Here is a 21818-nt window from a genome sequence, read left to right as displayed (position 1 = left end):
ATTTAAACTGAATTCAGTTCCTGTAGTGGGACATACAGGAGCTGTGCTGGACCCATATTGTCCCGCAAAGATCATTCACTGTGCAGACCAACAAACCCATCCTGGACCAACCATAAAGTTGCCTCGTGGGTTAGTAGGGTCAAGGTGCACAGCAGAAGTGGAGATTGCAGGCCATACTCACCGATGCCTTCTTGACACAGGTTCACAAGTCACTACGGTACCCGTGTCATTCTACAATGAACATCTTTTTGAGCAACCGATCCAGCCCCTTCAGGATCTTCTACAAATTGAAGGCGCTGCAGGTCAAACAGTTCCATATCTTGGCTTTGTTGAAATTCCTGTTAAATTTCCCAAAGACTTTGTTGGTGATGAATTTGAAATAGCCACACTAGCATTAGTGGTTCCAGACACACATCCTAATTGTCCCAACAGCATTCTCGTTGGCATGAATACTTTGGAGCCACTGTATGAGCAGTATCTTAATAAACATTTAGCATTCCAGCCCAGTGCTCATGGTTATGGAGCTGTGTTGAAGATACTCCAGCTGTTGCACCAGAAGGACAATGGCGACGTGGGAGTTGTGAGGCTCCAAAGCAAAGCCCCGGTATGTGTTCCGGCTGGCCGCACTGTTGCCATCGAAGGCTCTGCAAAGGTCCCTCCCTCATTGTCCAGCTTAAGTGTCCTCCTACAACATCCTGCCTCCGCCTTGCCTGGCGGTTTGTTCGTCAGCAGTTGTCTCATTACTCTCCCAGCTCTATCGCTGCACAAGGTTCCAGTGGTTATTTCCAACAAGTCTGAGCAAGACACCTACATTCCACCGCACAGTGTCATCGCAGATCTTACAACTCACTATTGTATTTTATCTGAACAGCACGTGACCCATTCATCGGTTATGAAAACACCATCTAGTTTGAATTTTAATTTTGGTGAATCCCCATTGCCGTTTGAATGGAAGAAGAGGGTCACAGAAAAGTTGAATGATATTTCGGAGGTCTTTTCCCATCATGACCTGGACTTTGGCTGCACAACGGCTGTTAAACACCGTATCCCACTTCATGACAATACACCATTCAAACAACGCACCCGGCCAATCCATCCACAAGACATTGAAGCTGTCCGACGTCATTTGCGTGAGCTTCTGGAAACTGGAGTAATAAGGGAATCATCATCTCCCTTTGCTTCTCCTGTTGTGGTGGTGAGAAAGAAAAATGATGACGTCTGACTGTGCATCAATTATCGCAAGTTAAATCTTCAGACAATTAAAGATGCCTACCCGTTACCTAACTTGGAAGAATCATTTTCAGCTCTAACTGGTTCAAAGTGGTTTTCGGTACTTGACCTGAAGTCTGGCTATTACCAGATCCAGATGGAAGAGGAAGATAAGCCAAAGACCGCTTTTGTCACTCCCCTTGGCTTCTGGGAGTTTAACCAGATGCCCCAGGGTGTTACCAATGCACCAAGTACATTTCAGCGTTTGATGGAACGGTGTATGGGGATCTCCATCTGAAGGAAGTACTGGTGTTCCTCGATGACTTAATTTTCTCTAGGACATTGGAGGAGCATGAGCAAAGGCTGTTGAGAGTCCTCAACCGCTTGAGAAAGTATGGGCTGAAGTTGTCCCCAGCGAAATGCTGTTTCTTTCAAACATCTGTTCGTTATTTGGGCCATATTGTTTCGGAAAAAGGAGTGCAAACAGATCCAGAGAAAATAAATACCATCAAAACCTGGCCAATTCCACAAACATTGAAGCAACTCCGATCATTCTTGGGATTTGCAGAATATTATCGTCGTTTTATCAAGGACTATTCCATTATAGCTAAACCATTGAATGATTTGACTCGTGGTTATCCATCTGTTCGCAAGTCAAAAAATCGGAAGCTTCACAAGCCATCTACTTACAGTTTGAATCAGCCGTTTGGTGAGAGATGGACTCAAACTTGTCAAAATGCATTTGAAACGTTAATTGGAAAGCTTATCACTGCCCCAATTCTTGGTTTTGCAGACCCCTCTCGCCCATATATTCTCCATACGGATGCTAGTGTGACGGGACTTGGTGCTGCCTTGTATCAGGAGCAAGAAGGAAATTTGAGGGTTACAGCCTACGCTAGCCGTGGACTATCGCTGAGTGAGAGCCATTACCCAGCCCACAAGCTGGAATTTCTCACCCTTAAATGGAGTGTCACCGAGAAATTCCAGGATTATTTGTACGGAGCTGAGTTTACGGTAGTGACTGACAGCAATCCGCTGACATACATTCTCACAACAGCTAAACTGGATGCGACTGGACACCTTATCCACATACTCCTTCAAGCTGCTTTATCGGGCTGGTAAACAAAACTATGACGCCGATGCTCTCTCTCAACGCCCTCACCCGTGTTTCAATGATCAATATTTACAAGAGCATGAATTCATCCACCAATTTGTTTCCCGCCACACGGCGGATTCCACTGCTGTCTCACAAGAGATCGTAAGTGCCATCTGCCAGAGTCACCTTGTTCGGGCTATCCGTCCAGATGACCAAGATCAACCAGGTCTCACTCTTTTTGAATCCCAGTCGACAACAACTGACATTATTTGACTATTTCTGTTCTGAAGACCTTCACCAGCTCCCATTTATTCCAGCACTTGACATCAAGGAGAAACAACTTGCCGACCCTTGCATTCGAGAGCTTATCCATCAGCTAGAAACAGGGGAGAAGATCCCACCAACTGCAAGGGCTGAGCTCCCAGAACTCCCAGTCTTGTTGCGAGAATGGTCCAGGTTGGAGTTGGTGAATGGAGTTTTGTACCGGCGGAGACGACCACTGATCTTGAAAAGTCTCCACAATGACATGGGCCATATGGGAATTGAACGTACACTTGATCTTTTATGTACAAGATTCTTTTGGCACAAAATGGCAATGGATGTGGAGAGGAAGATTAAGACTTGTGGCCGTTGTGTTCGCCGAAAGGCTTTGCTGGAGAGAGCTGCACCACTTGTTACTATTAAAACATCACGCCCACTTCAGCTCCTGTGTATGGATTTCCTCAGACTTGAACCTGATTCCAGCAACACTCGAGATATCTTAGTCCTTACTGACCACTTAACAAAATTTGTCGTTGCCATTCCCACACCCAATCAAAAAGCAAGAACTGCTGCAAAATGTCTGTGGGAAAATTACATCGTCTATGGCATCCCGGAGCGGATCCATACCGACCAAGGACAAGATTTTGAGTCAAAATTAATCAAAGAACTTTGTGAAGTTGCAGGAATTCAGAAAAGTAGGACGACGTCATATCATCCTCAAGGGAATCCAGTGGAGCGTTTCAATCGCACACTGCTGGCAATGTTGGGAACACTGGAAAAGAAACAGAAGAGCAAATGGAAAGATCATGTAAAACCGCTGGTCCACGCATATAACTGTATTAGGAACGAGGTTACGGGATACACCCCGTATGAACTAATGTTTGGTAGAACACCTCGGTTGCCTGTGGACATAGCTTTTAACCTTCCTGTGCATGAAGCCAGACAGAAAAGTCATTCTCAGTATGTCAAGTCTCTGAAATTAAGATTGGAAGAAAGCTTCAAAATTGCTGCTAGCAATGCTGCGAAATCTGCTGACCGGAATAAAGCTCGTTTTGACAAATGTGTGATACCATCTGCACTGGAAACAGGAGACCGTGTGTTGGTGCGAAACGTCCGCCTTCGTGGGAAACATAAGTTGTCCGATAAATGGGAAGAAGTGGTTTATATCGTGGTCCATCGAGCTGGAGATCTGCCAGTTTATAAAGTGGTGATGGACCTATGCGGACTTTGCACCGTGACCTCCTCCTTCCATGTGACTTTTTTTTTTTTAAACAGACAGTAGTGAGAACCCGTCATCTTCTGAATATTCAACTGTCCGTCGACGGGGAACTCATCGGCAAAGAAGTAATCAAGAGCCTTCTACAGACCCTCCTGCTGAGGATGAGGATTCAGAGAATTTTGTCACATTCAACTTTGGTTCACCCACCTTGCATTTTGAAGTAGAAAAACTTCATAATTCTGATCCATCCATTGAAGGTGCGAACCAAAGCATGCCAAGTCTCAAATTGAAACTGAAGAACAGAGAACAAAAATCCATCATGTCTGACGCTCTACCTTCAGTCATAGAGTCCAGCAGTGAGCAGTCTGAAGCTGAGAACTTATCTGAACTTGAATATCCACCGAAATACTTACTGAAGATCTTGTCAGTCCCACTGAAATTCCTCCTGAAGAATCCAGTCCGGTTGAGGCACTTGAAACTGACACTGACATAGTTGACGTTCTACTCAGACGTTCACAACGACAAAGTGCACCTCTGCAACGACTCCAATATTTCACTCGTGGTAACCCGTTGATTTCCGTCATCCAATCCATGTTACATAGTCTGTCCGATGCATTAGGTGTTACAACTACCAAGGACACTAATTGTATTTCGTCCGTTCATGTTGTCTAATTTTTACATGCAACAGGACGTGCATGATTTTAGGTGGGGAGGATGTAACCCACAGGAAAAATATTCATTATAAATATAAATGAATTTCATTTTTTTGTGTGTGTGACCTAAAATGTGTCTGTCATGTAACGTCATCACGCACGTACTGCGTACAGCCAATCATGCGCTTCGGTTGAGTACGTAAGCCCTCCGCTTTCTCCCACTGCAGATGCGGGGAGAGGAAGTTAGCGTATGGCTCTGACAGGTACGCTTCGGTAATTTTTAATCTTATTTAAATCATTTTTGTACATTTTTATTAAGTTACATGCCTCGGAATATATCTGCCTCTAGAACATCGGGTTTCGCTGTGTGAGAGATCTCTGAGAGGAATTGGTGAGTCTGTTTGTTGGTGCTATGGTTAGCATGTTACCTAGCTGGGCGTTAGCTGCGCCCATTCAAAGCGGTGTGTTTTAATGCTAACTGTAAGCCAAAGTTTATAGGCTGTGTTTACAATCCGCATCAGCTAAATCTCTGAATGTTTACATATTGCTACCCTACTATGCGTTTCCCTTTTATTAATGGAGACGTTGTGAATGTGTACACTGAACTGGAATGACATTTGTGAAGAAGCTAGCTAGTAGTATTTGTTTTAGTGATCTGTGGTCCTGTTGTTTACATGTAGGCCAGGTCCTTTGGGTACCCCACGATGGCGAGCTGAGCCCAAACCTGCAATAGCAACAACTTAAAGAACTTTTCCAATCCATCATGCGGTAGGAGGCTAGATGACCTAACCTCTCCCCCTCTCATTTGTGCGGGTTTTTATTGCACAACCTTGAAGACTGCGTTGAATTGTGCCGCGCATATGAATTATTACTTCTGCACAAATTCTGTGCTCCGGACTCTTGCGATTTTGCACAAATTAAAACTGGTGCTTATGGACTTTTAGAAAGAAATGCACTTTACTGTCGGAATGGCGGATTTATTGGTAAATGCTGTGAACTTTATTTTGTATTGCTGTTGATTGATATTGTGGTGGAAGATATTTTGTGATCTACGAATGAACTATAACACCAGTGCACTTGGTAATGAAAGAGCTGTGTGAAACTTGGGTAACATGTCTGAACTATTCAATGTTTGTTAGTATAATATCTGCAAAATTGTAAATATATTCTTGCACTTTCAATAATAAGGCAACAGCCACTAAAAAGAAGGTATTTGTCACTCTCTTTATTTCATTGCATCGCACCTCCCAGAGTCGAGTCTACAACTTCTGATATTGGCCTACCAGTTCCATTAAATTTTTCATTTCTTTTTTCCCCGTAGCATTATATAATCATATCTGCTACATTAACAAAAAGTGAAGACGGCAGTTTGACACCGGCAGTTTTTTTTTCCTCCTAAGGTGGAGGGGTGTCTCAATTCATAGGGCTAGAGGCATATCCCTTCACCTTACCCCTTGTTTTAAAGGGGTAGGCGTAGGGGTAGGGCCAAGGGGAAGGGGAACAAAATTGAGATTGGGGGTTGATCTCCACCATAAAGCACTTTACACATGTGGCTCTACAACCCCTGGCAAAAATTATGGAATCACCGGCCTCGGAGGATGTTCATTCAGTTGTTTAATTTTGTAGAAAAAAAGCAGATCACAGACATGACACAAAACTAACGTCATTTCAAAAGGCAACTTTCTGGCTTTAAGAAACACTATAAGAAATCAGGAAAAAAAAAAAATTGTGGCAGTCAGTAACGGTTACTTTTTTAGACCAAGCAGAGGGAAAAAAAATATGGACTCACTCAATTCTGAGGAAAACAATTATGGAATCACCCTGTAAATTTTCATCTCCAAAACTAACACCTGCATCAAATCAGATCTGCTTGTTAGTCTGCATCTAAAAAGGAGTGATCACACCTTGGAGAGCTGTTGCACCAAGTGGACTGACATGAATCATGGCTCCAACACGAGAAATGTCAATTGAAACAAAGGAGAGGATTATCAAACTCTTAAAAGAGGGCAAATCATCACGCAATGTTGCAAAAGATTTGGTTGTTCACAGTCAGCTGTGTCTAAACTCTGGACCAAATACAAACAACATGGGAGGGTTGTTAAAGGCAAACATACTGGTAGACCAAGGAAGACATCAAAGCATCAAGACATAAAACTTAAAGCAATGTGTCTCAAAAATTGAAAATGCACAACAAAACAAATGAGGAAAGAATGGGAGGAAACTGGAGTCAACGTCTGTGACCGAACTAAGAAACCGCCTAAAGGAAATGGATTTACATACAGAAAAGCTAAACGAAAGCCATCATTAACACCTAAACAGAAAAAAACAAGGTTACAATGGGCTAAGGAAAAGCAATCGTGGACTGTGGATGAAAGTCATATTTAGTGATGAATCTCGAATCTGCATTGGGCAAGGTGATGATGCTGGAACTTTTGTTTGGTGCCGATCCAATGAGATTTATAAAGATGACTGCTTGAAGAGAACATGTAAATTTCCACAGTCGATGATATGGGGCTGCATGTCAGGTAAAGGCACTGGGGAGATGGCTGTCATTAGATCATCAATAAATGCACAAGTTTATGTTGATATTTTGGACGCTTTTCTTATCCCATCAATTGAAAGGATGTTTGGGGATGATTAAATCATTTTTCAAGATGATAATGCATCTTGCCATAGAGCAAAAACTGTGAAAACATTCCTTGCAAAAAGACACATAGGGTCAATGTCATGGCCTGCAAATAGTCCGGATCTTAATCCAATTGAAAATCTTTGGTGGAAGTTGAAGAAAACGGTCCATGACAAGGCTCCAACCTGCAAAGCTGATCTGGCAACAGCAATCAGAGAAAGTTGGAGCCAGATTGATGAAGAGTACTGTTTGTCACTCATTACGTCCATGCCCCAGAGACTGCAAGCTGTTATAAAAGCCAGAGGTGGTGCAACAAAATACTAGTGATGTGTTGGAGCGTTCTTTTGTTTTTCATGATTCCATATTTTTTTTCCCTCTGCTTGGTCTAAAAAAGTAACCGTTACTGACTGTCACAATCTTTTTTTCTTGATTTCTTATAGTGTTTCTTAAAGCCAGAAAGTTGCCATTTGAAATGACTTTAGTTTTGTGTCATGTCTGTGATCTGCTTTTTTCTACAAAATTAAACAACTGAATGAACATCCTCCGAGGCCGGTGATTCCATAATTTTTTGTCAGGGGTTGTAAACAACAAAGTAAACCGTAAAAAAACAACAGCGACGTCCACAAAAATATGACTTTATAAATTCTTAAAGCCCAAAACAAATGTACCCTCCTTCTTTGGAAATTATTGGCAGCTTGCAAACCAACAAATTTTTCCCCCCATGAATGACAACAGATTAGAAATTACATTGCATCATGTGTATAACATCTTATCACTCTTAAATAAGCATACTGATTAAAAAAAAAGGATTCCAATTATATTATTCTTTACTAATCTTACTTTACAAAACCACAGTTGGGTGCTCTCATGTCAGCTGGCAGAATTAAGTATTGGCCTTCATTACCCTCCACTGCACCTTCTCATGACCTCCAGTGGCCATGAGTTCATTATTACGCATTTGGCCATAAAAACTAAAGCAATTTTACTTCTTGTACAGTTCTGCTTGTTCATAAGAAAGCTGTAATGGAATGTAATAAATTTCATTCCAGTTTCCCCATAGTACTCACCTCTTTTGGGGCGTTGTGCTGTGGTGCACTGACTGGGGTGCTGGGTTTGACCGCAGAGACGGGGCTGGTGAAGACCGAGTCTCGGCCTGGCACATGAAGGCCAGGCTTTGTGATCTCTCTACCACCAGATTTCCAAGGGGTGCTCTGGGGGGGGAACAAAACAAAAAAAGACAGATAATTGGTCTCTGCTCCTAAAATTGTCTGAAAATTGTTCTCCTGCTGAACAAGATTATATTTCACTCACTAACCATTGGTGCGCTTTTCTAATGCAGCATCAAATTATAGAAAGTCTTTAACCTACACATTATTTAAATAATTCAGAATAAACACATTTTAAAGGGACAGGTTTTCTACAGCTTTCACATCATTCAATACCAATTAAAATCTCAGGCCTGTAGGCAGGATCTGAAATGAGGGGTTTCTTTTTTTGGTGAAAGTGGACCTTTGTCAGAAGGGGGCTTGGAGGCTGCCCAAGGCCCCCAGAAAAGTTTGGGTTTTTAATGTCGAAGAGATGCATTCTGGAGGTTTTTTGATGACCATTTTCTCAGCCCACCCCCCCTAATTTAGTTATACTGCTTAATGTGTGTTGTATTTGTATATTCTCCTTTTCTTTGCCTTTAATCAACTGCCATCACTAGGGCTGTCACAATTATTACAATATTCGCCAATCGCGATTATTTTTCATATTCGCGATTACCGTGAATTATTTATTTTATCCACAAAGCATAAAACCACTCAGAATCTGACGTCATTGTGCTGCAGCCTCACTCACTCTGTTTCGCTCTCGTCTTAAAGCAGGACAATAACATGGAGGCTGAGGAGCGATCCATCCTACTGTTTGGATAAGACGGCTGATTAAAACAGTGGCCGTCTTCTTTAAAGCCGTCTAAAATGCGGAGTTTACCGAAGGAGCTGTCGGTCGGTCGGTGTGTGCGCAGAGTCAACAGGCTGCAGACTTCGAGGGAGGGGGTGGGCGAGGGACATTCCCGAATGGAGGCACGACACGTTAGTCTGCTGAGAACCAGTGCACACAGCGAGCGCGGCGCAGAGAGAGGATTTTAACCCGAGTGAACATGTAAAAAACAACAACAACAAAAAAAAAAACAACAACAAAACCAAAACGTGGAGCTGCCTTTACTTCTCTCTGAACTTTCTCTCGTGGTGTGACTCTGCCGTTACCATCCTGTTCACACCATGTGCGCGTCGTATACTGAATTTATGAGATCATGAGATGAAATAAACGGTCAAATATCTTTAAAAACATTTAAAAAATGAGAATATATGAATGAACTGAGGGGGAAAAAAAGGCACAGATCACAAAAAGCAGGTGAGAACTCTGAACTTTAACAGCTATTTTCCAAAGGTATTTATTTGTTCAATCTTGAGCTTAAAGTAGTGTTTAAGCACAAAACGTGACTGATGAGCAGAAACAATTTCAGAATTGCAACAGAAACAACCACGAATCAGAAAAAGTTGGGACTGTATGTAAAATGAAGATAAAAAATAAAAATGTTCCACTATTCCCAGTTTCTCCACTCACATAAGCCAAACATTCTTCCAGAGTTGTGTAGCCTTGTACTATGACAGTAGAATATAAAGAAGGGAAAAAAGGAAAAAAATAAACATATTCGTCAAACACAATTATTTGTCTGACAATTGTCTCCAGAAATTCCTAATCGTGACAGCCCTAGCCATCACAACCTACATGTTTGTTTGATAAGATTACTAACCACAAGAACCGTAATCGTCTTCATATTTTTGGCTTCCCTCATCCTAACTGACCTGATTTTCAAGCTGGAACCTCAAACAGACATGGCAATGCCTGAGTTTAGACATTACATTAAAAAAATATTGCTTCACATCCCACTTTAGTTATGTAGAGAAGTTAAATTAAGTAAACTGATTTTTATATGGCTCATCAATTAAACTTTGTCTAGAACTATAGTAATCTTTAGGCCAGCGTAATACTGAGTTAAACATTTTAGTTGTTAAAACTACTACTAGTAGTTATAGTAGTATGAACTAGAGCACCACACTTATAGAGCACAAACCTCCAACACAAGTTTCCAATTCCACAAATTTTTATCTTGGAAAAAATGTTCAAGGTCAAAATCCTGTTAGAAGTGACTTTTCATAAACTAAAATATAGATCAAAAGCGCTTTTCAATGTTAAACAGAATATTCACAATACAGATTAGATGCAGATAAACCAGTTTGCACCCCAGTGTCACAAATTAGTGACAGGCACTTTTGACTGACATTTAATGCAAAATGTACACCAAATGGGCTTTTTAATAATAAACTGAAATGTCCACAAAATCCACAACCCTGATGAGACCCACATCAAACTTTGTCAGGTGACAGTAAGTGCCAGTCTGCACCTCACTTCCAAATATGACAGTGACTGGGGCACATCTGATTAGGGTTGGGTATCAAGAACCGGTTCTTTTTGGGTATCGTTAAAGGAGACCTGCATTGAAAAAAATGCAGTCAGATTTTTTGAACAAAAAATGACTTACATTTACACATGAGATCCTTCTGAATGTAGTAAAGTAAATCTGCAAGCCCAGATCTGTCATTCAACAGAGAAATCTTCATTTGAAAATGACAAATTTACAGCTAACATTTAGCCCTCCGCAAATTGTCCCTCTCATCATGGATGCTGCAGAGACGTCACGGACAAGACCCTCTCCCAGCATGCATTGCGCCAATTGTAATTTGTGGATTTACGTCAGTTTGCATCTGCACCTTTTTCTTGTCTTATACGGAAGGATCTACTTTTTTTTTAAACTTCATATTGTCTTGCGGCACGTTTGGTGAGTACACATTTCTTTTATTTGTGCTTGAAAATTATTTTGGGGAACTTTTTCCCATACGCCCGTTTGATTGAGTGGTGTCGCAATGAAAATCTACTGTCTTTCGCCTCCGGTACCATCGCGGGATATGGAGGCGAGACCCGCAAAGAATCCCAGTCATTAAAAATATATAAACCTCTCTCAGCGTCCATGGAGCTCTGGGGCTCCGATTGCCGAGACGTGCGGTGTTGTGGATTCTGTCCTTGCAGCAACAGGTGTACCGGCCGCTTCGCATTAAAACAGCGAGTGTAATCTCAGGACTTGTGCCAAGTGTGCTGCAGCTCCATTCAGTAGACAGAGAGGTGATGCTGGTGTTGTGCGCTGAATATGGCACAACACCAGCTGCAAAGCAGACACGGGCGGTGTGAGTGGCCCATGTCGGCGGTTAACGAGCTCGTTAACGAGCCCGCAGACTTAATAAGCGCAGCGGAGGCAGAGAGCGGGAGAGGAAGAACGGCGCCCGCTGTCGTTGCTGATCTGAGCACACAGATCTGTATCTCACATTCATTGCAGCTTACTTTTGGATGTTGAAACCAAGACGTGTATAAGTAACATTACTAACAGATAAAATCAATTTCAATGCGGGATCGGACTGAAGGCGGGAGCGCGTCGTCTTGTCCCTGACGTCATGGAAATGATACGGCTGTACAAACTGTTTTCACAGAGGGCTAAATTTTAGCTGCAAATTTGTCATTTTTAAACGAAGATTTCTCCGCTGAATTACAAATTTGGGCTTACAGATTTACTTTACTGCATTCACAAGGGTCTTATAAATACATATCAGCTATTTCTTTCTGAAATCAGACAACATTTATTTCAATGCAGGTCTACTTTAAGCAAAAAGACTATTGATATCGGGGGATAGACTCATTTCTTAACGATTCCCTTATCGGTCATTCAAAGTGGCTGTTGTTTTTGAGAGTGTTTGTCGGGAAAATGATCATTTCTCTACGTTGATTACAGACCCTGCAGCGGCTCTGTAATCAACTGCTTCTGCAGCGTGACTCCACTTTGAAGCGTGAACCAATGAAGCAATGCTTCGATCCGCTGGCTCGCTGGTTCTTTGATTCGCTGTTCTTCAGAAGTGGCAAGTCCACTTCTTAACCCCTCTCAAAGCCATTAAAATATGTCAATCGTGAGTTACTTTTGTGCTGATTAAAGTCATTAACTGGGACTCCTGTCTTATTACGTCAAGAAATTAGAATCGTCCTCCGTTCTGTTGGCACAGCTCCAAACGCTGCACCACTCTCTGCCGAGATAGAGTCCGGTCGGAATTAATAACTTCAAAACAAATGGCTGCTTTAAATAACACCTCTTTACAAATGTTGTAATACAGACAAACTACAATTGACAAACTTTTTTCCTCTCAAAATGAGACGTCCTGCATTCTTTATGAATTACAGTAGTGTTCAGAATAATAGTAGTGTTATGTGACTAAAAAGATTAATCCAGGTTTTGAGTATATTTCTTATTGTTACATGGGAAACAAGGTACCAGTAGATTCTCACAAATCCAACAAGACTAAGCATTCATGATATGCACACTCTTAAGGCTATGAAATTGGGCTATTGGGGGGGAAACAAACAAACAAACAAAAAAAAAAACAAACAAAACACAAAAAAGTAGAAAAGGGGGTGTTCACAATAATAGTAGTGTGGCATTCAGTCAGTGAGTTCGTCAATTTTGTGGAACAAACAGGTGTGAATCAGGTGTCCCCTATTTAAGGATGAAGCTAGCACCTGTTGAACATGCTTTTCTCTTTGAAAGCCTGAGGAAAATGGGATGTTCAAGACACTGTAGTTTGATTAAAAAGTTGATTGGAGAGGGGAAAACATACACAGGTGCAAAAAAAAAAATATAGGCTGTTCATCTACAATGATCTCCAATGCTTTAAAATGGACAAAAAAAAAAAAAAAAAAAAAAAACCCCAGACGCGTGGAAAAAAACAAAAAACCAACAAAATGGATAGAAGAATAACCAGAATGGCAAAGGCTCACCCACTGATCAGCTCTAGGATGATCAAAGACAGTCTGGAGTTACCTGTAAGTGCTGTGACAGTTACAAGACGCCTGTGTGAAGCCAATTTATTTGCAAGAATCCCCCGCAAAGTCCCTCTGTTAAATAAAAGACGTGCAGAAGAGGTTACAATTTGCCAAAGAACACATCAACTGGCCTAAAGAGAAATGGGGGAATATTTTGTGGACTGATTAGAGTAAAATTGTTCTTTTTGGGTCCAAGGGCCGCAGACAGTTTGTGAGACGAACCCCAAACTCTGAATTCAAGCCACAGTTCACATTGAAGACGGTGAATCATGGTGGTGCAAGCATCATGATATGGGCATGTTTCTCCTACTATGGTGTCGGGCCTATATATCTCGCATACCAGGTATCATGGATCAGTTTGGATATGTCAAAATACTTGAAGGTCATGTTGCCTTATGCTGAAGAGGACATGCCCTTGAAATGGGTGTTTCAACAAGACAATGACTCCAAGCACACTAGTAAACAAGCAAAACCTTGGTTCCAAACCAACAAAATTAATGCCTCACAGATGTGAAGAAATCATGAGAAACTGTGGTTATACAACTAAATACTAGTTTAGTGATTCACAGGACTGCTAAAAAAGCAGTTTGAACATAATAGTTTTGAGTTTGTAGCGTCAACAGCAGATGCTACTATTATTGTGAACACCCCCTTTCTTACTTTTTTTACTAATAGCCTAATTTTATAGCCTTAAGAGTGTGCATATCATGAATGCTTGGTCTTGTTGGATTTGTGAGAATCTACTGGTACCTTGTTTCCCATGTAACAATAAGAAATATACTCAAAACCTGGATTAATCTTTTTAGTCACATAGCACTACTATTATTCTGAACACTACTGTACAAGTTTACTCCACAGTTACTGAGCTTTTTGGTCTTCAAGACCTTTCACCACTTAGCCAAGTGACTTCTTCACCTTTAAAAAATAAGAATGTGTGGTATGTCCAATAAATAGCTTTGAGGAGAGACAGAGAGAGAGAGAAAAAAAAAATAATCTAATGTCAATCTGTTCAAAAAGAGATCATTGACCCCACTTGCACATTTAACTAAAATGCTTTTTTGGTGAATAGATTGCTGTTGGATAGTGCTTGATCACGTGAGATTACAGGTGTAAATCAAAACACACTGAGGACAGTTAGTGATATGATGACCTCAACTAGATTCGGAGGAAGTCAAGGACATAAGGACATGACCACACTGAACACCAGCGGAAATGCACAAACAACTCATGATAATTGTCACTACAAGGGTTTCTTTATTCTTCTCTTTTTACTGCCAATATCTTCTGGATTCAATGTTTCACTCTGGACAAAAACTATTTGAATCAGTTGAGTAATTGGTGACAATAGGTTTTTGGCTGTCACTGCCCATTTCTCCATGTAATGTGGAGTTGCTTCAAGTGCATCTGGCATAAATACTCTAACTGAAAAGTGATTCTCAAACAATAATAATTTACAATAATTAACATCCTATTGTCTGATGTACAGTTTGTACATGTTCAATCAAGCTCCTCTATTTTGTCACATAATTTCACAAGGACCACAATGGAAATAACCGTTTATGCTTTACTGTGTTAACCGTATATCATTTTATATTGATTTTTTCAGAATAAACTCAATCAATCCTAAACAATATCTTATTTACGTTTTAACGATGTGAAGAAATCATGAGAAACTGTGGTTATACAACTAAATATTAGTTTAGTGATTCACAGGATTGCTAAAAAAAGCAGTTTGAACATAGTTTTGAGTTTGTAGCGTCAACAGCAGATGCTACTATTATTGTGAACACCCCCTTTCCTACTTTTTTTTACTAATAGCCCATTTTCATAGCCTTAAGAGTGTGCATATCATGAACGCTTGGTCTTGTTGGATTTGTGAGAATCTACTGGCACCTTGTTTCCCATGTAACAATAAGAAATATACTCAAAACCTGGATTAATCTTTTTAGTCACATAGCACTACTATTATTCTGAACACTACTGTACATCCTGACGTGCAGCGTAGCTGGCTACAAGAGCTCAGATGTATGGAAAGACATTTATGCCAATAATGTCAAATGAAATGCTTTTGACAAAAACTATAGATTTTGTTTATTTCTATTTATGTCCAGAGATCAAGGATCCACCATGTAGAGTTTTCTGGAAGACTCACGTCACTGCTGATGCACAAACTGCAGCATACGGTTCTTAGCTGATTCAATGCACCAATTAACTGCACAACAACCCATATTATCACAGATATTCATAATAAAATATTCACAAAGGACCCATTTGGTCATGCAAACGTTAGTATTATAATGCTAACGACTTCTACATAGATTACGTTGTTTTTAAAGACACATGAACAATTAAATCCATCATGAATCACTGCTTTAAAGTACTTACATCAGCCAGCTTGAAAATAAAATTTACACTTCTAAAACAGCATCTTTGTGTTAATGGGCAGATTGCAAAAAAGAGAAAGCTTTAGATGTGCTTACTGCCATCTGCTTTAGCTGAGTGTGTGGAATTACTGCATTAATTCTACGTTAATACAATACAGAAAATGAATTATCAATAAACAGCACAGGTTTGATAGTTTTACTACAATCATACAGCATTTGCTGTAGTTTATTTATAGCCTAAAACCACAATGTTGAGGCACTGATTCCAACAGCATGCATAACATAAAAAAGAAGACTGCCCCCACCCTAAAAAAAACCAAAAACAAACAAAAAAAACGCTTAAAACATGTTAACTACTCTTAACCTGGGTGGAGATGAGTACCTCTAGTAATTAAAAAAAGATTATGCAGTATTTTTAAATAAGGATGTCCTGTTGCACAATAGTATTTCTGCCAACCCATGCATTTTGTGATCTGTGTATTGTTGTTTGCCTAACAGCAGATAATCTATCTAGTTTCCATAGAAAGTTTGTGCAGAGGTCAAAATCGTTTCAAATCACTACTTCAGGCACAAAGAGCACGTCACTACAACAGTCAAAATGTATGAGACACAAGGTGGGGTTATGTTCATTTCAACTGTTTTCAGTTTTAACATCTCTATGAAAGTTGAGCTCCAACAATAATTTCAGATTCTCTAGCCACAACATTTAATTTTTAATTACAATGACATATTAGTCAGAGTTTTGTAATTAATCCGTTTAGGCCTCTGTTGAAAGCATTAAATTCACAGATTACATCTTGATTAAAAAGAACACAACACAGTGAATCCTATCCTACTTTGGTGGGAGCCACAGCAGGCTTTGGGACCAGATTCTTGTAGACACTGGAGCCTGCAATGGGAACTTTACTGCCATTGGTGGGCAGGACACCAGCAGTGGCAAACCCTGCAGAGAAGGCTGTGCTGGCATCCTCCTTGGAAACCTTCTTGATAACCAGCATTTTGGACACCATCTGTTTTCCACTCGGGGGATTTTCTGGAACATAGTAAAGACAGTCATGCAATGTTTAGTAGGTGATGATTCAGAATCCTGATGGATCAAGAATGCTGTTCCAGCACTTTGTGGCAGATGTTAACCAAAGAGTGTACTGCATGTTATCCAGTAAATGAACAGACAGCCTGATGCAGTTAAAAATTCTTACCCCACACCCCAGCATGGGGAGCCACTGCTCTCATCTGAGACCCAGGCTTTCCAGTTGTTTCAGGGTTGAGCGAAGGCTATCAAGAAACATTAAGCACCTGTATATTAGACTTCTGCATTCAAAACATTGGACTTTTTAGTTCACATCCAAAAATCTGTACTTGTCATAACTGACAATTAGAGTGCCCTCCAAAAGTATTCAGTATATGTATATGCTATTTCAAATACAAAAAGTAAATCAGACTTCTCAATATAAAATGTGTAGATTTGTTTCCTTAAACTCAAAGTAAATCTCTACAACTTCATATAAACTAACCAAAAAATCTGAAAGTCAAGATGATGGGTTGCATAAGTAATGGGTCCCTTTGGCATAATACCGGCAAATAATTTTATTGCCTGTTTTCTTCAGACAAGTAAGTGGATGGATACATGAACATTTCCAAGTCAGTGCATGTCTTGGTCTTTATTTACATCAATCGTGAAAAAATGCAAACAGAATGGCACTCGATGGTAAATCTGTGTGGAGTAAACAGTTCTCAAAAACTGAGTGACTGTGAAAGAAGAAGAGTGAGGAAACCCACCATGACACCCAGACAATGCCAAGCCACATTCTGCACGTGTTACAACAGCGTGGCTTCGTAGTAAAAAAGTGCGGGTACTAGACTGGCCTGCCTACAGTCCAGACCTGTCACCCATTGAAAAATGTGTTGCACATTATGAAGCGCAAAATACAAGAGAGACCCCGGACTGTTGAACAACTGAAGTCGTACATCAAGCAAGAATGGGAAAGAATTCCACCTACAAAGCTTCAACAATGAGCGTCCTCAGTTCCCAAACGCTTACTGAGTGTTGTTAGAAGGAAAGATGATGCAACACAGTGGTAAACAGCTTTTTTGAAATATGCTGCAGGCATCCATTTGAAAATGAGCAAATATTTGCTCAAAAACAATAAAGGTTATCAGTTTGAACATTAAATATCTTGTCTTTGTGGTGTATTCAACTGAATATAGGTTGAAGAGGATTTGTGAATCATTGTAGTCTGTTTTTATTCACATTTTACACAACATCCCAACTTCATTGGAATTGGGGTTGTAGTTTTGAGGGCCTGAAATTGGGTGAACTTTATTTTTGTTATATATTTTACATTACAATGGCGGCATGGTGGATTAGTGGTTAGCACTGATGCGTCACAACAAGAAGGTTGAGGGATTGCTTCCCAGCCTTTCTGTGTGGCATGTTTGCCCCGTGTCTATGTGTGTTTCCTCCAATAATCAAAAAACATGCTTATTTAGGGTCTGCTCCTTTCTCTGCCCTTGACCAAGGCAGAGTCTCTACATCTGGAGTTGGTCTCCGGGCGCCGGACTGTGGCAGCCCAAGGCTCCTAGTGTTTGGATTGTGTCTAACTGTAATTAGGACGGGTTAAATGCAGAAGACAAATTTTGTTGTATGCATGTACAATGACAATAAAAGGCTACAATATTATATAAAAACAACACTCAACACCTGTAACAACTTCAGGTCTCTAAATAAATAAAAATTGCTCGAAGAAATGTGTCTCTATCACAATGGAAGAAAATAACAGAAATGTAGCTACTCACAAAGTCCTCTTCCACAAACTTCAGCTTGTCGTCCTTGTTGTCTTTGCGTTCCTCGTTGGGGAATTTGTCTTGGTACGAGGTGCCCTTGCGGGGATGGAAGTTACTATTGCGCTGCCGGTGTCCCCCCTGCCTGTCCCTGTCGCCTCCTCCCCGTTTGGGATGGCGTCCCTGATGGTGGTGGCCATCTTGGGCACTGCGTGGAGTGCCATGCCAGGTGGGTGTGTCCTTCCAACATGAACCTCCTGCCAACCCACCATGTCCTCCTTTTGCCACCCCAGAGTCCACAGAGTCATGCCTCAGAAGCAAAGAGGGCTGCTGCCATCCGTCACCTACACAGAACAAATAAAATACACACATGTAGTACATATTTGCTATTGGTACAAATGTTCTGAACAAACTGTCTCAAACACTCCAAAAAGTATTTTCACAAAAATGTGGTGAGGTGGTTCTTAGGTCAGAGAAGAGAGCTGAGCCAATTTTGTTGTCATCTGAACCCCTTAGAAACAAAAACTGCAGTGTTTTCCCTTTATGCTGAGGTAAATACAAAAAAGGAAACCCTGTCTCACATAGTGAACAAAATCTATTTCCAACTGTTTATCCACTACACAGATTTCCTGAATTAAAAAAAAGATTCTGTCTCTCACAGTTGATGTGTACCTACGATAAAAATTACAGACCAAATGGACCAAATACTTATTTGCCTCACTGTATAAGGTGTCCCCAAAAAAATATACAACATTTAAAACACTCTGTTTGACCCTTAAATGCTACAAACTTAATCACTTATGTTTCTTTTTTACTTGCAGAGACCCTGAAGTTTATGTTTATTGTCAAGCAAGACTCAGGAAAATGCCAAGATTAACCATACTACAGCGAACAAAAATGATTGAGTTTTGGCACCAGACCAAGAGTGTCAAACAGGTGCAGTGACTTTATGCTAGACTGACAAAATGCAGGGCCAATATTGACATTGGTATGAAAAATGTCAACCTTTCAGCTTTCTATCCAGCCTTAAATTTATTTCCTAGACATATGTTTTGACCATTTTCTTTGCTGATAAAATGTTGCATATTTTTATATGTATATGCATAGCATGTTGCCCATGATGATCCACAAGCTCTAGATTGGGTAGTGCTTTTAAAATAGGTTGCTGACATTTTTCAAGGGTTGTAATAAATTATGCAAAGTTTCTATAATGAGTTGGAATGGTGTGTTAGTCCAGAATGTTTTTAAAACCTTAGACCTCAACAATTTTTAGAAGAACTCAAACCTTTTATTTCCTGTTTATTACTTATTTTTCACATTTACTGTCTTACTGTATTTATAAATTGTTTAGGTTCTTGTTATACACACACACAATCATTTTATTTTTACTTCTATTTTATCATTTAATTTTTGAATGGACCACAAAGGAAATAAGTGTTTTCACTTTCTTGGTTCATCCATGTATTTACAATTATATATGTATTGAACTTGCTACATAAAAAAAAAAAAAAAAAACAAAAACCCACACCCACACACTTGTGCTTTTAATATAAAGATAATTTACCACCTCCTGCTGGAATTGCCCGAGTCCAGCATGTAATTAGCAATGTCTATTGTTCAGGGTTGTTAACCAATATCTGTAGTTGCTCCAAAAATATTAGTCCCATCAACGTTCCGTTTTGGGGGCATTCATCCTTGACCCAAAATACATAAGCACACCAAATGGCAAATGTCAGCCCTCCAAATTATCGATCGAAGATGCACACATGCACAGCTTTTTGTCTTTTCTGCATTCTGCTGCAAGCAGGTGCTCTTAATTTTACACACCCACAAACGGAGACTGTGGCAGAAGACATCAAACACAGTACAGTTTTCACTTATGGTACCGGCAGCATGACACTAAAACAAATTGTACTACAAAAACACAATAAATAAATAACGCTAACAACACTGTTAAACTAACATGAAGTACAATAACATTTAAAACCCCAAACTCACATGGTGCATGGCAGCACACTATCCATTGTTCACTTATGTTATCTAATAATCGGTAATTTCACCAAAAATATTAGTCCTTATCAACTTTGCATTTTCACAGCATTCGTTCTTGATGCAAAATACACAAGCATACAAATGGCAAATGTCAGATCTTTCCAGTTTCCCCATGCTCTAACCCATACACATATGTCACTTGGCTATTATAATATAGATATTAAAAGTTTCTTTTCTTTTTTTTTTTTAAATATACACATACTATGGTGTGGTTGCTGGGTTTATTAATTTTCAACTGATGCCGTTGAACATTGGAAGCTTTATGACTATTGGGAACATATAATTGTTGTCAAATGACCCATATGTAAACTTGTATACATGGATAATACCACCATGCATCCAAATTGAACACCAGTTAGATTCCTGGTGCAAACTCTTTGGGTCGTTGGACAAGACACTTCATCTGCGTTGTCCCAGTTCATCCAGGTGTAAATGGGCACTAGACTTGGCTGGGAAAGTATCGCACTTTTTACTCCCATCCAAGAGTAGTTGTAGAGCCAAATTCACTTCACATTACAGAATCAGCATTAAATTGGCTTAGATAGGATTTTTTTTTTTAATTAACTGCTTTATTACTATTTCTGTGACACTTGTGGTCTTCCACATGCCATATTCTTTCCATTTGTTATTCTTAAAAATATAATTATATACATGATGCTACACAAAAACAGCCTTCAAACATTTTGCAGTGTTACCTGCTGGGGCACGAAGGGAGCCATTGTTGAAAACACCATCTGAAGAATTGTGGCGGCGGCGGCTCACTGCAGTTCTGCTATCTCTGTGGTGGTGGGCTTCACCTTGCTTGTCAAGGTTGGCAGCAGGGGACTGGGGGACAATGGGGTTAAGACAGCATGAGTCAAAAGCACCTTTTACATACGGAATTTGGTATATTGACAAGATACTCAATCCATAAAAGAGAGTCAACATTCACACTTTACTGTTTGTTATGTACCATCTCTGTTAATTACTTTGTTCATAAATCTTGACTCAACTCTTTGAAATCATGTGATTACCTTCATGTTAGCACTGCTGTGGTACAGCAGAAACTAACAGAGCCATTATCATGCTCCATAAGAACATGGTGCAACTGGACACAATTGTGCTGCACACAGTCAAGTTATAACTGTAGGAAGATCTCTGAAAATAAATTGTTCTAAATTCAGCAACACTTTCTACCAAGTTACTTTTTTTTTTGTTTTTAAATACTAAACCTGTGTTACAGGTGTTTTCTACTTCGTACTCTTTTGAGCCATTTTAGTCTCATGACACCAGAACGGAAAATATAACGCAATGCTAAAATACCCTCGGCCATATGACCATGTAATAAGTGAAAGTGTGTCAAAAGAATGTGACCTTTTGATCCCTTAGAATAGGTTAAGGTTAGCATCTTTGAACTTGTCCAAGGCCTATGTCCCAAGAACGTTCCCTGTAAATTTGAAGACCCTGGCAGTAATAGGACTGGACTTATGCTGAGCACAGACAGACGGATGGATGACGCAAAGTCACTGCAACACCCGATGGCCATATTTTGGGCTCAGGTACAAACAGAAGAGACATGTTTTTTTTTTCAGGA

The 21818-nt window shown here is 40.1% G+C and overlaps 1 protein-coding gene across 1 annotated transcript in view; it reads right to left on the bottom strand.

Moving 5' to 3' along the window:
• Positions 1–21818, bottom strand: part of gpbp1l1 (GC-rich promoter binding protein 1-like 1) — a 70316-nt gene that overhangs the window by 12020 nt on the left and 36478 nt on the right. Inside the window, exons 4-8 of the mRNA XM_034182726.1 lie at positions 20941–21070; positions 18209–18537; positions 16612–16687; positions 16249–16445; positions 8132–8275 (exon numbers count right to left, since the gene is read on the bottom strand). Coding sequence (XP_034038617.1) covers positions 8132–8275; positions 16249–16445; positions 16612–16687; positions 18209–18537; positions 20941–21070 — 876 coding nt within the window. The remainder of the gene's footprint in view (positions 1–8131; positions 8276–16248; positions 16446–16611; positions 16688–18208; positions 18538–20940; positions 21071–21818) is intronic.

Source organism: Thalassophryne amazonica, chromosome 12, assembly GCF_902500255.1.
Source record: "Thalassophryne amazonica chromosome 12, fThaAma1.1, whole genome shotgun sequence".
In the NCBI taxonomy this organism is placed as follows: Eukaryota; Metazoa; Chordata; class Actinopteri; order Batrachoidiformes; family Batrachoididae; genus Thalassophryne; species Thalassophryne amazonica.
The sequence above is the reverse complement of the archived record's forward strand: the minus strand, read 5'-3'. Positions and strand labels throughout refer to the sequence as shown.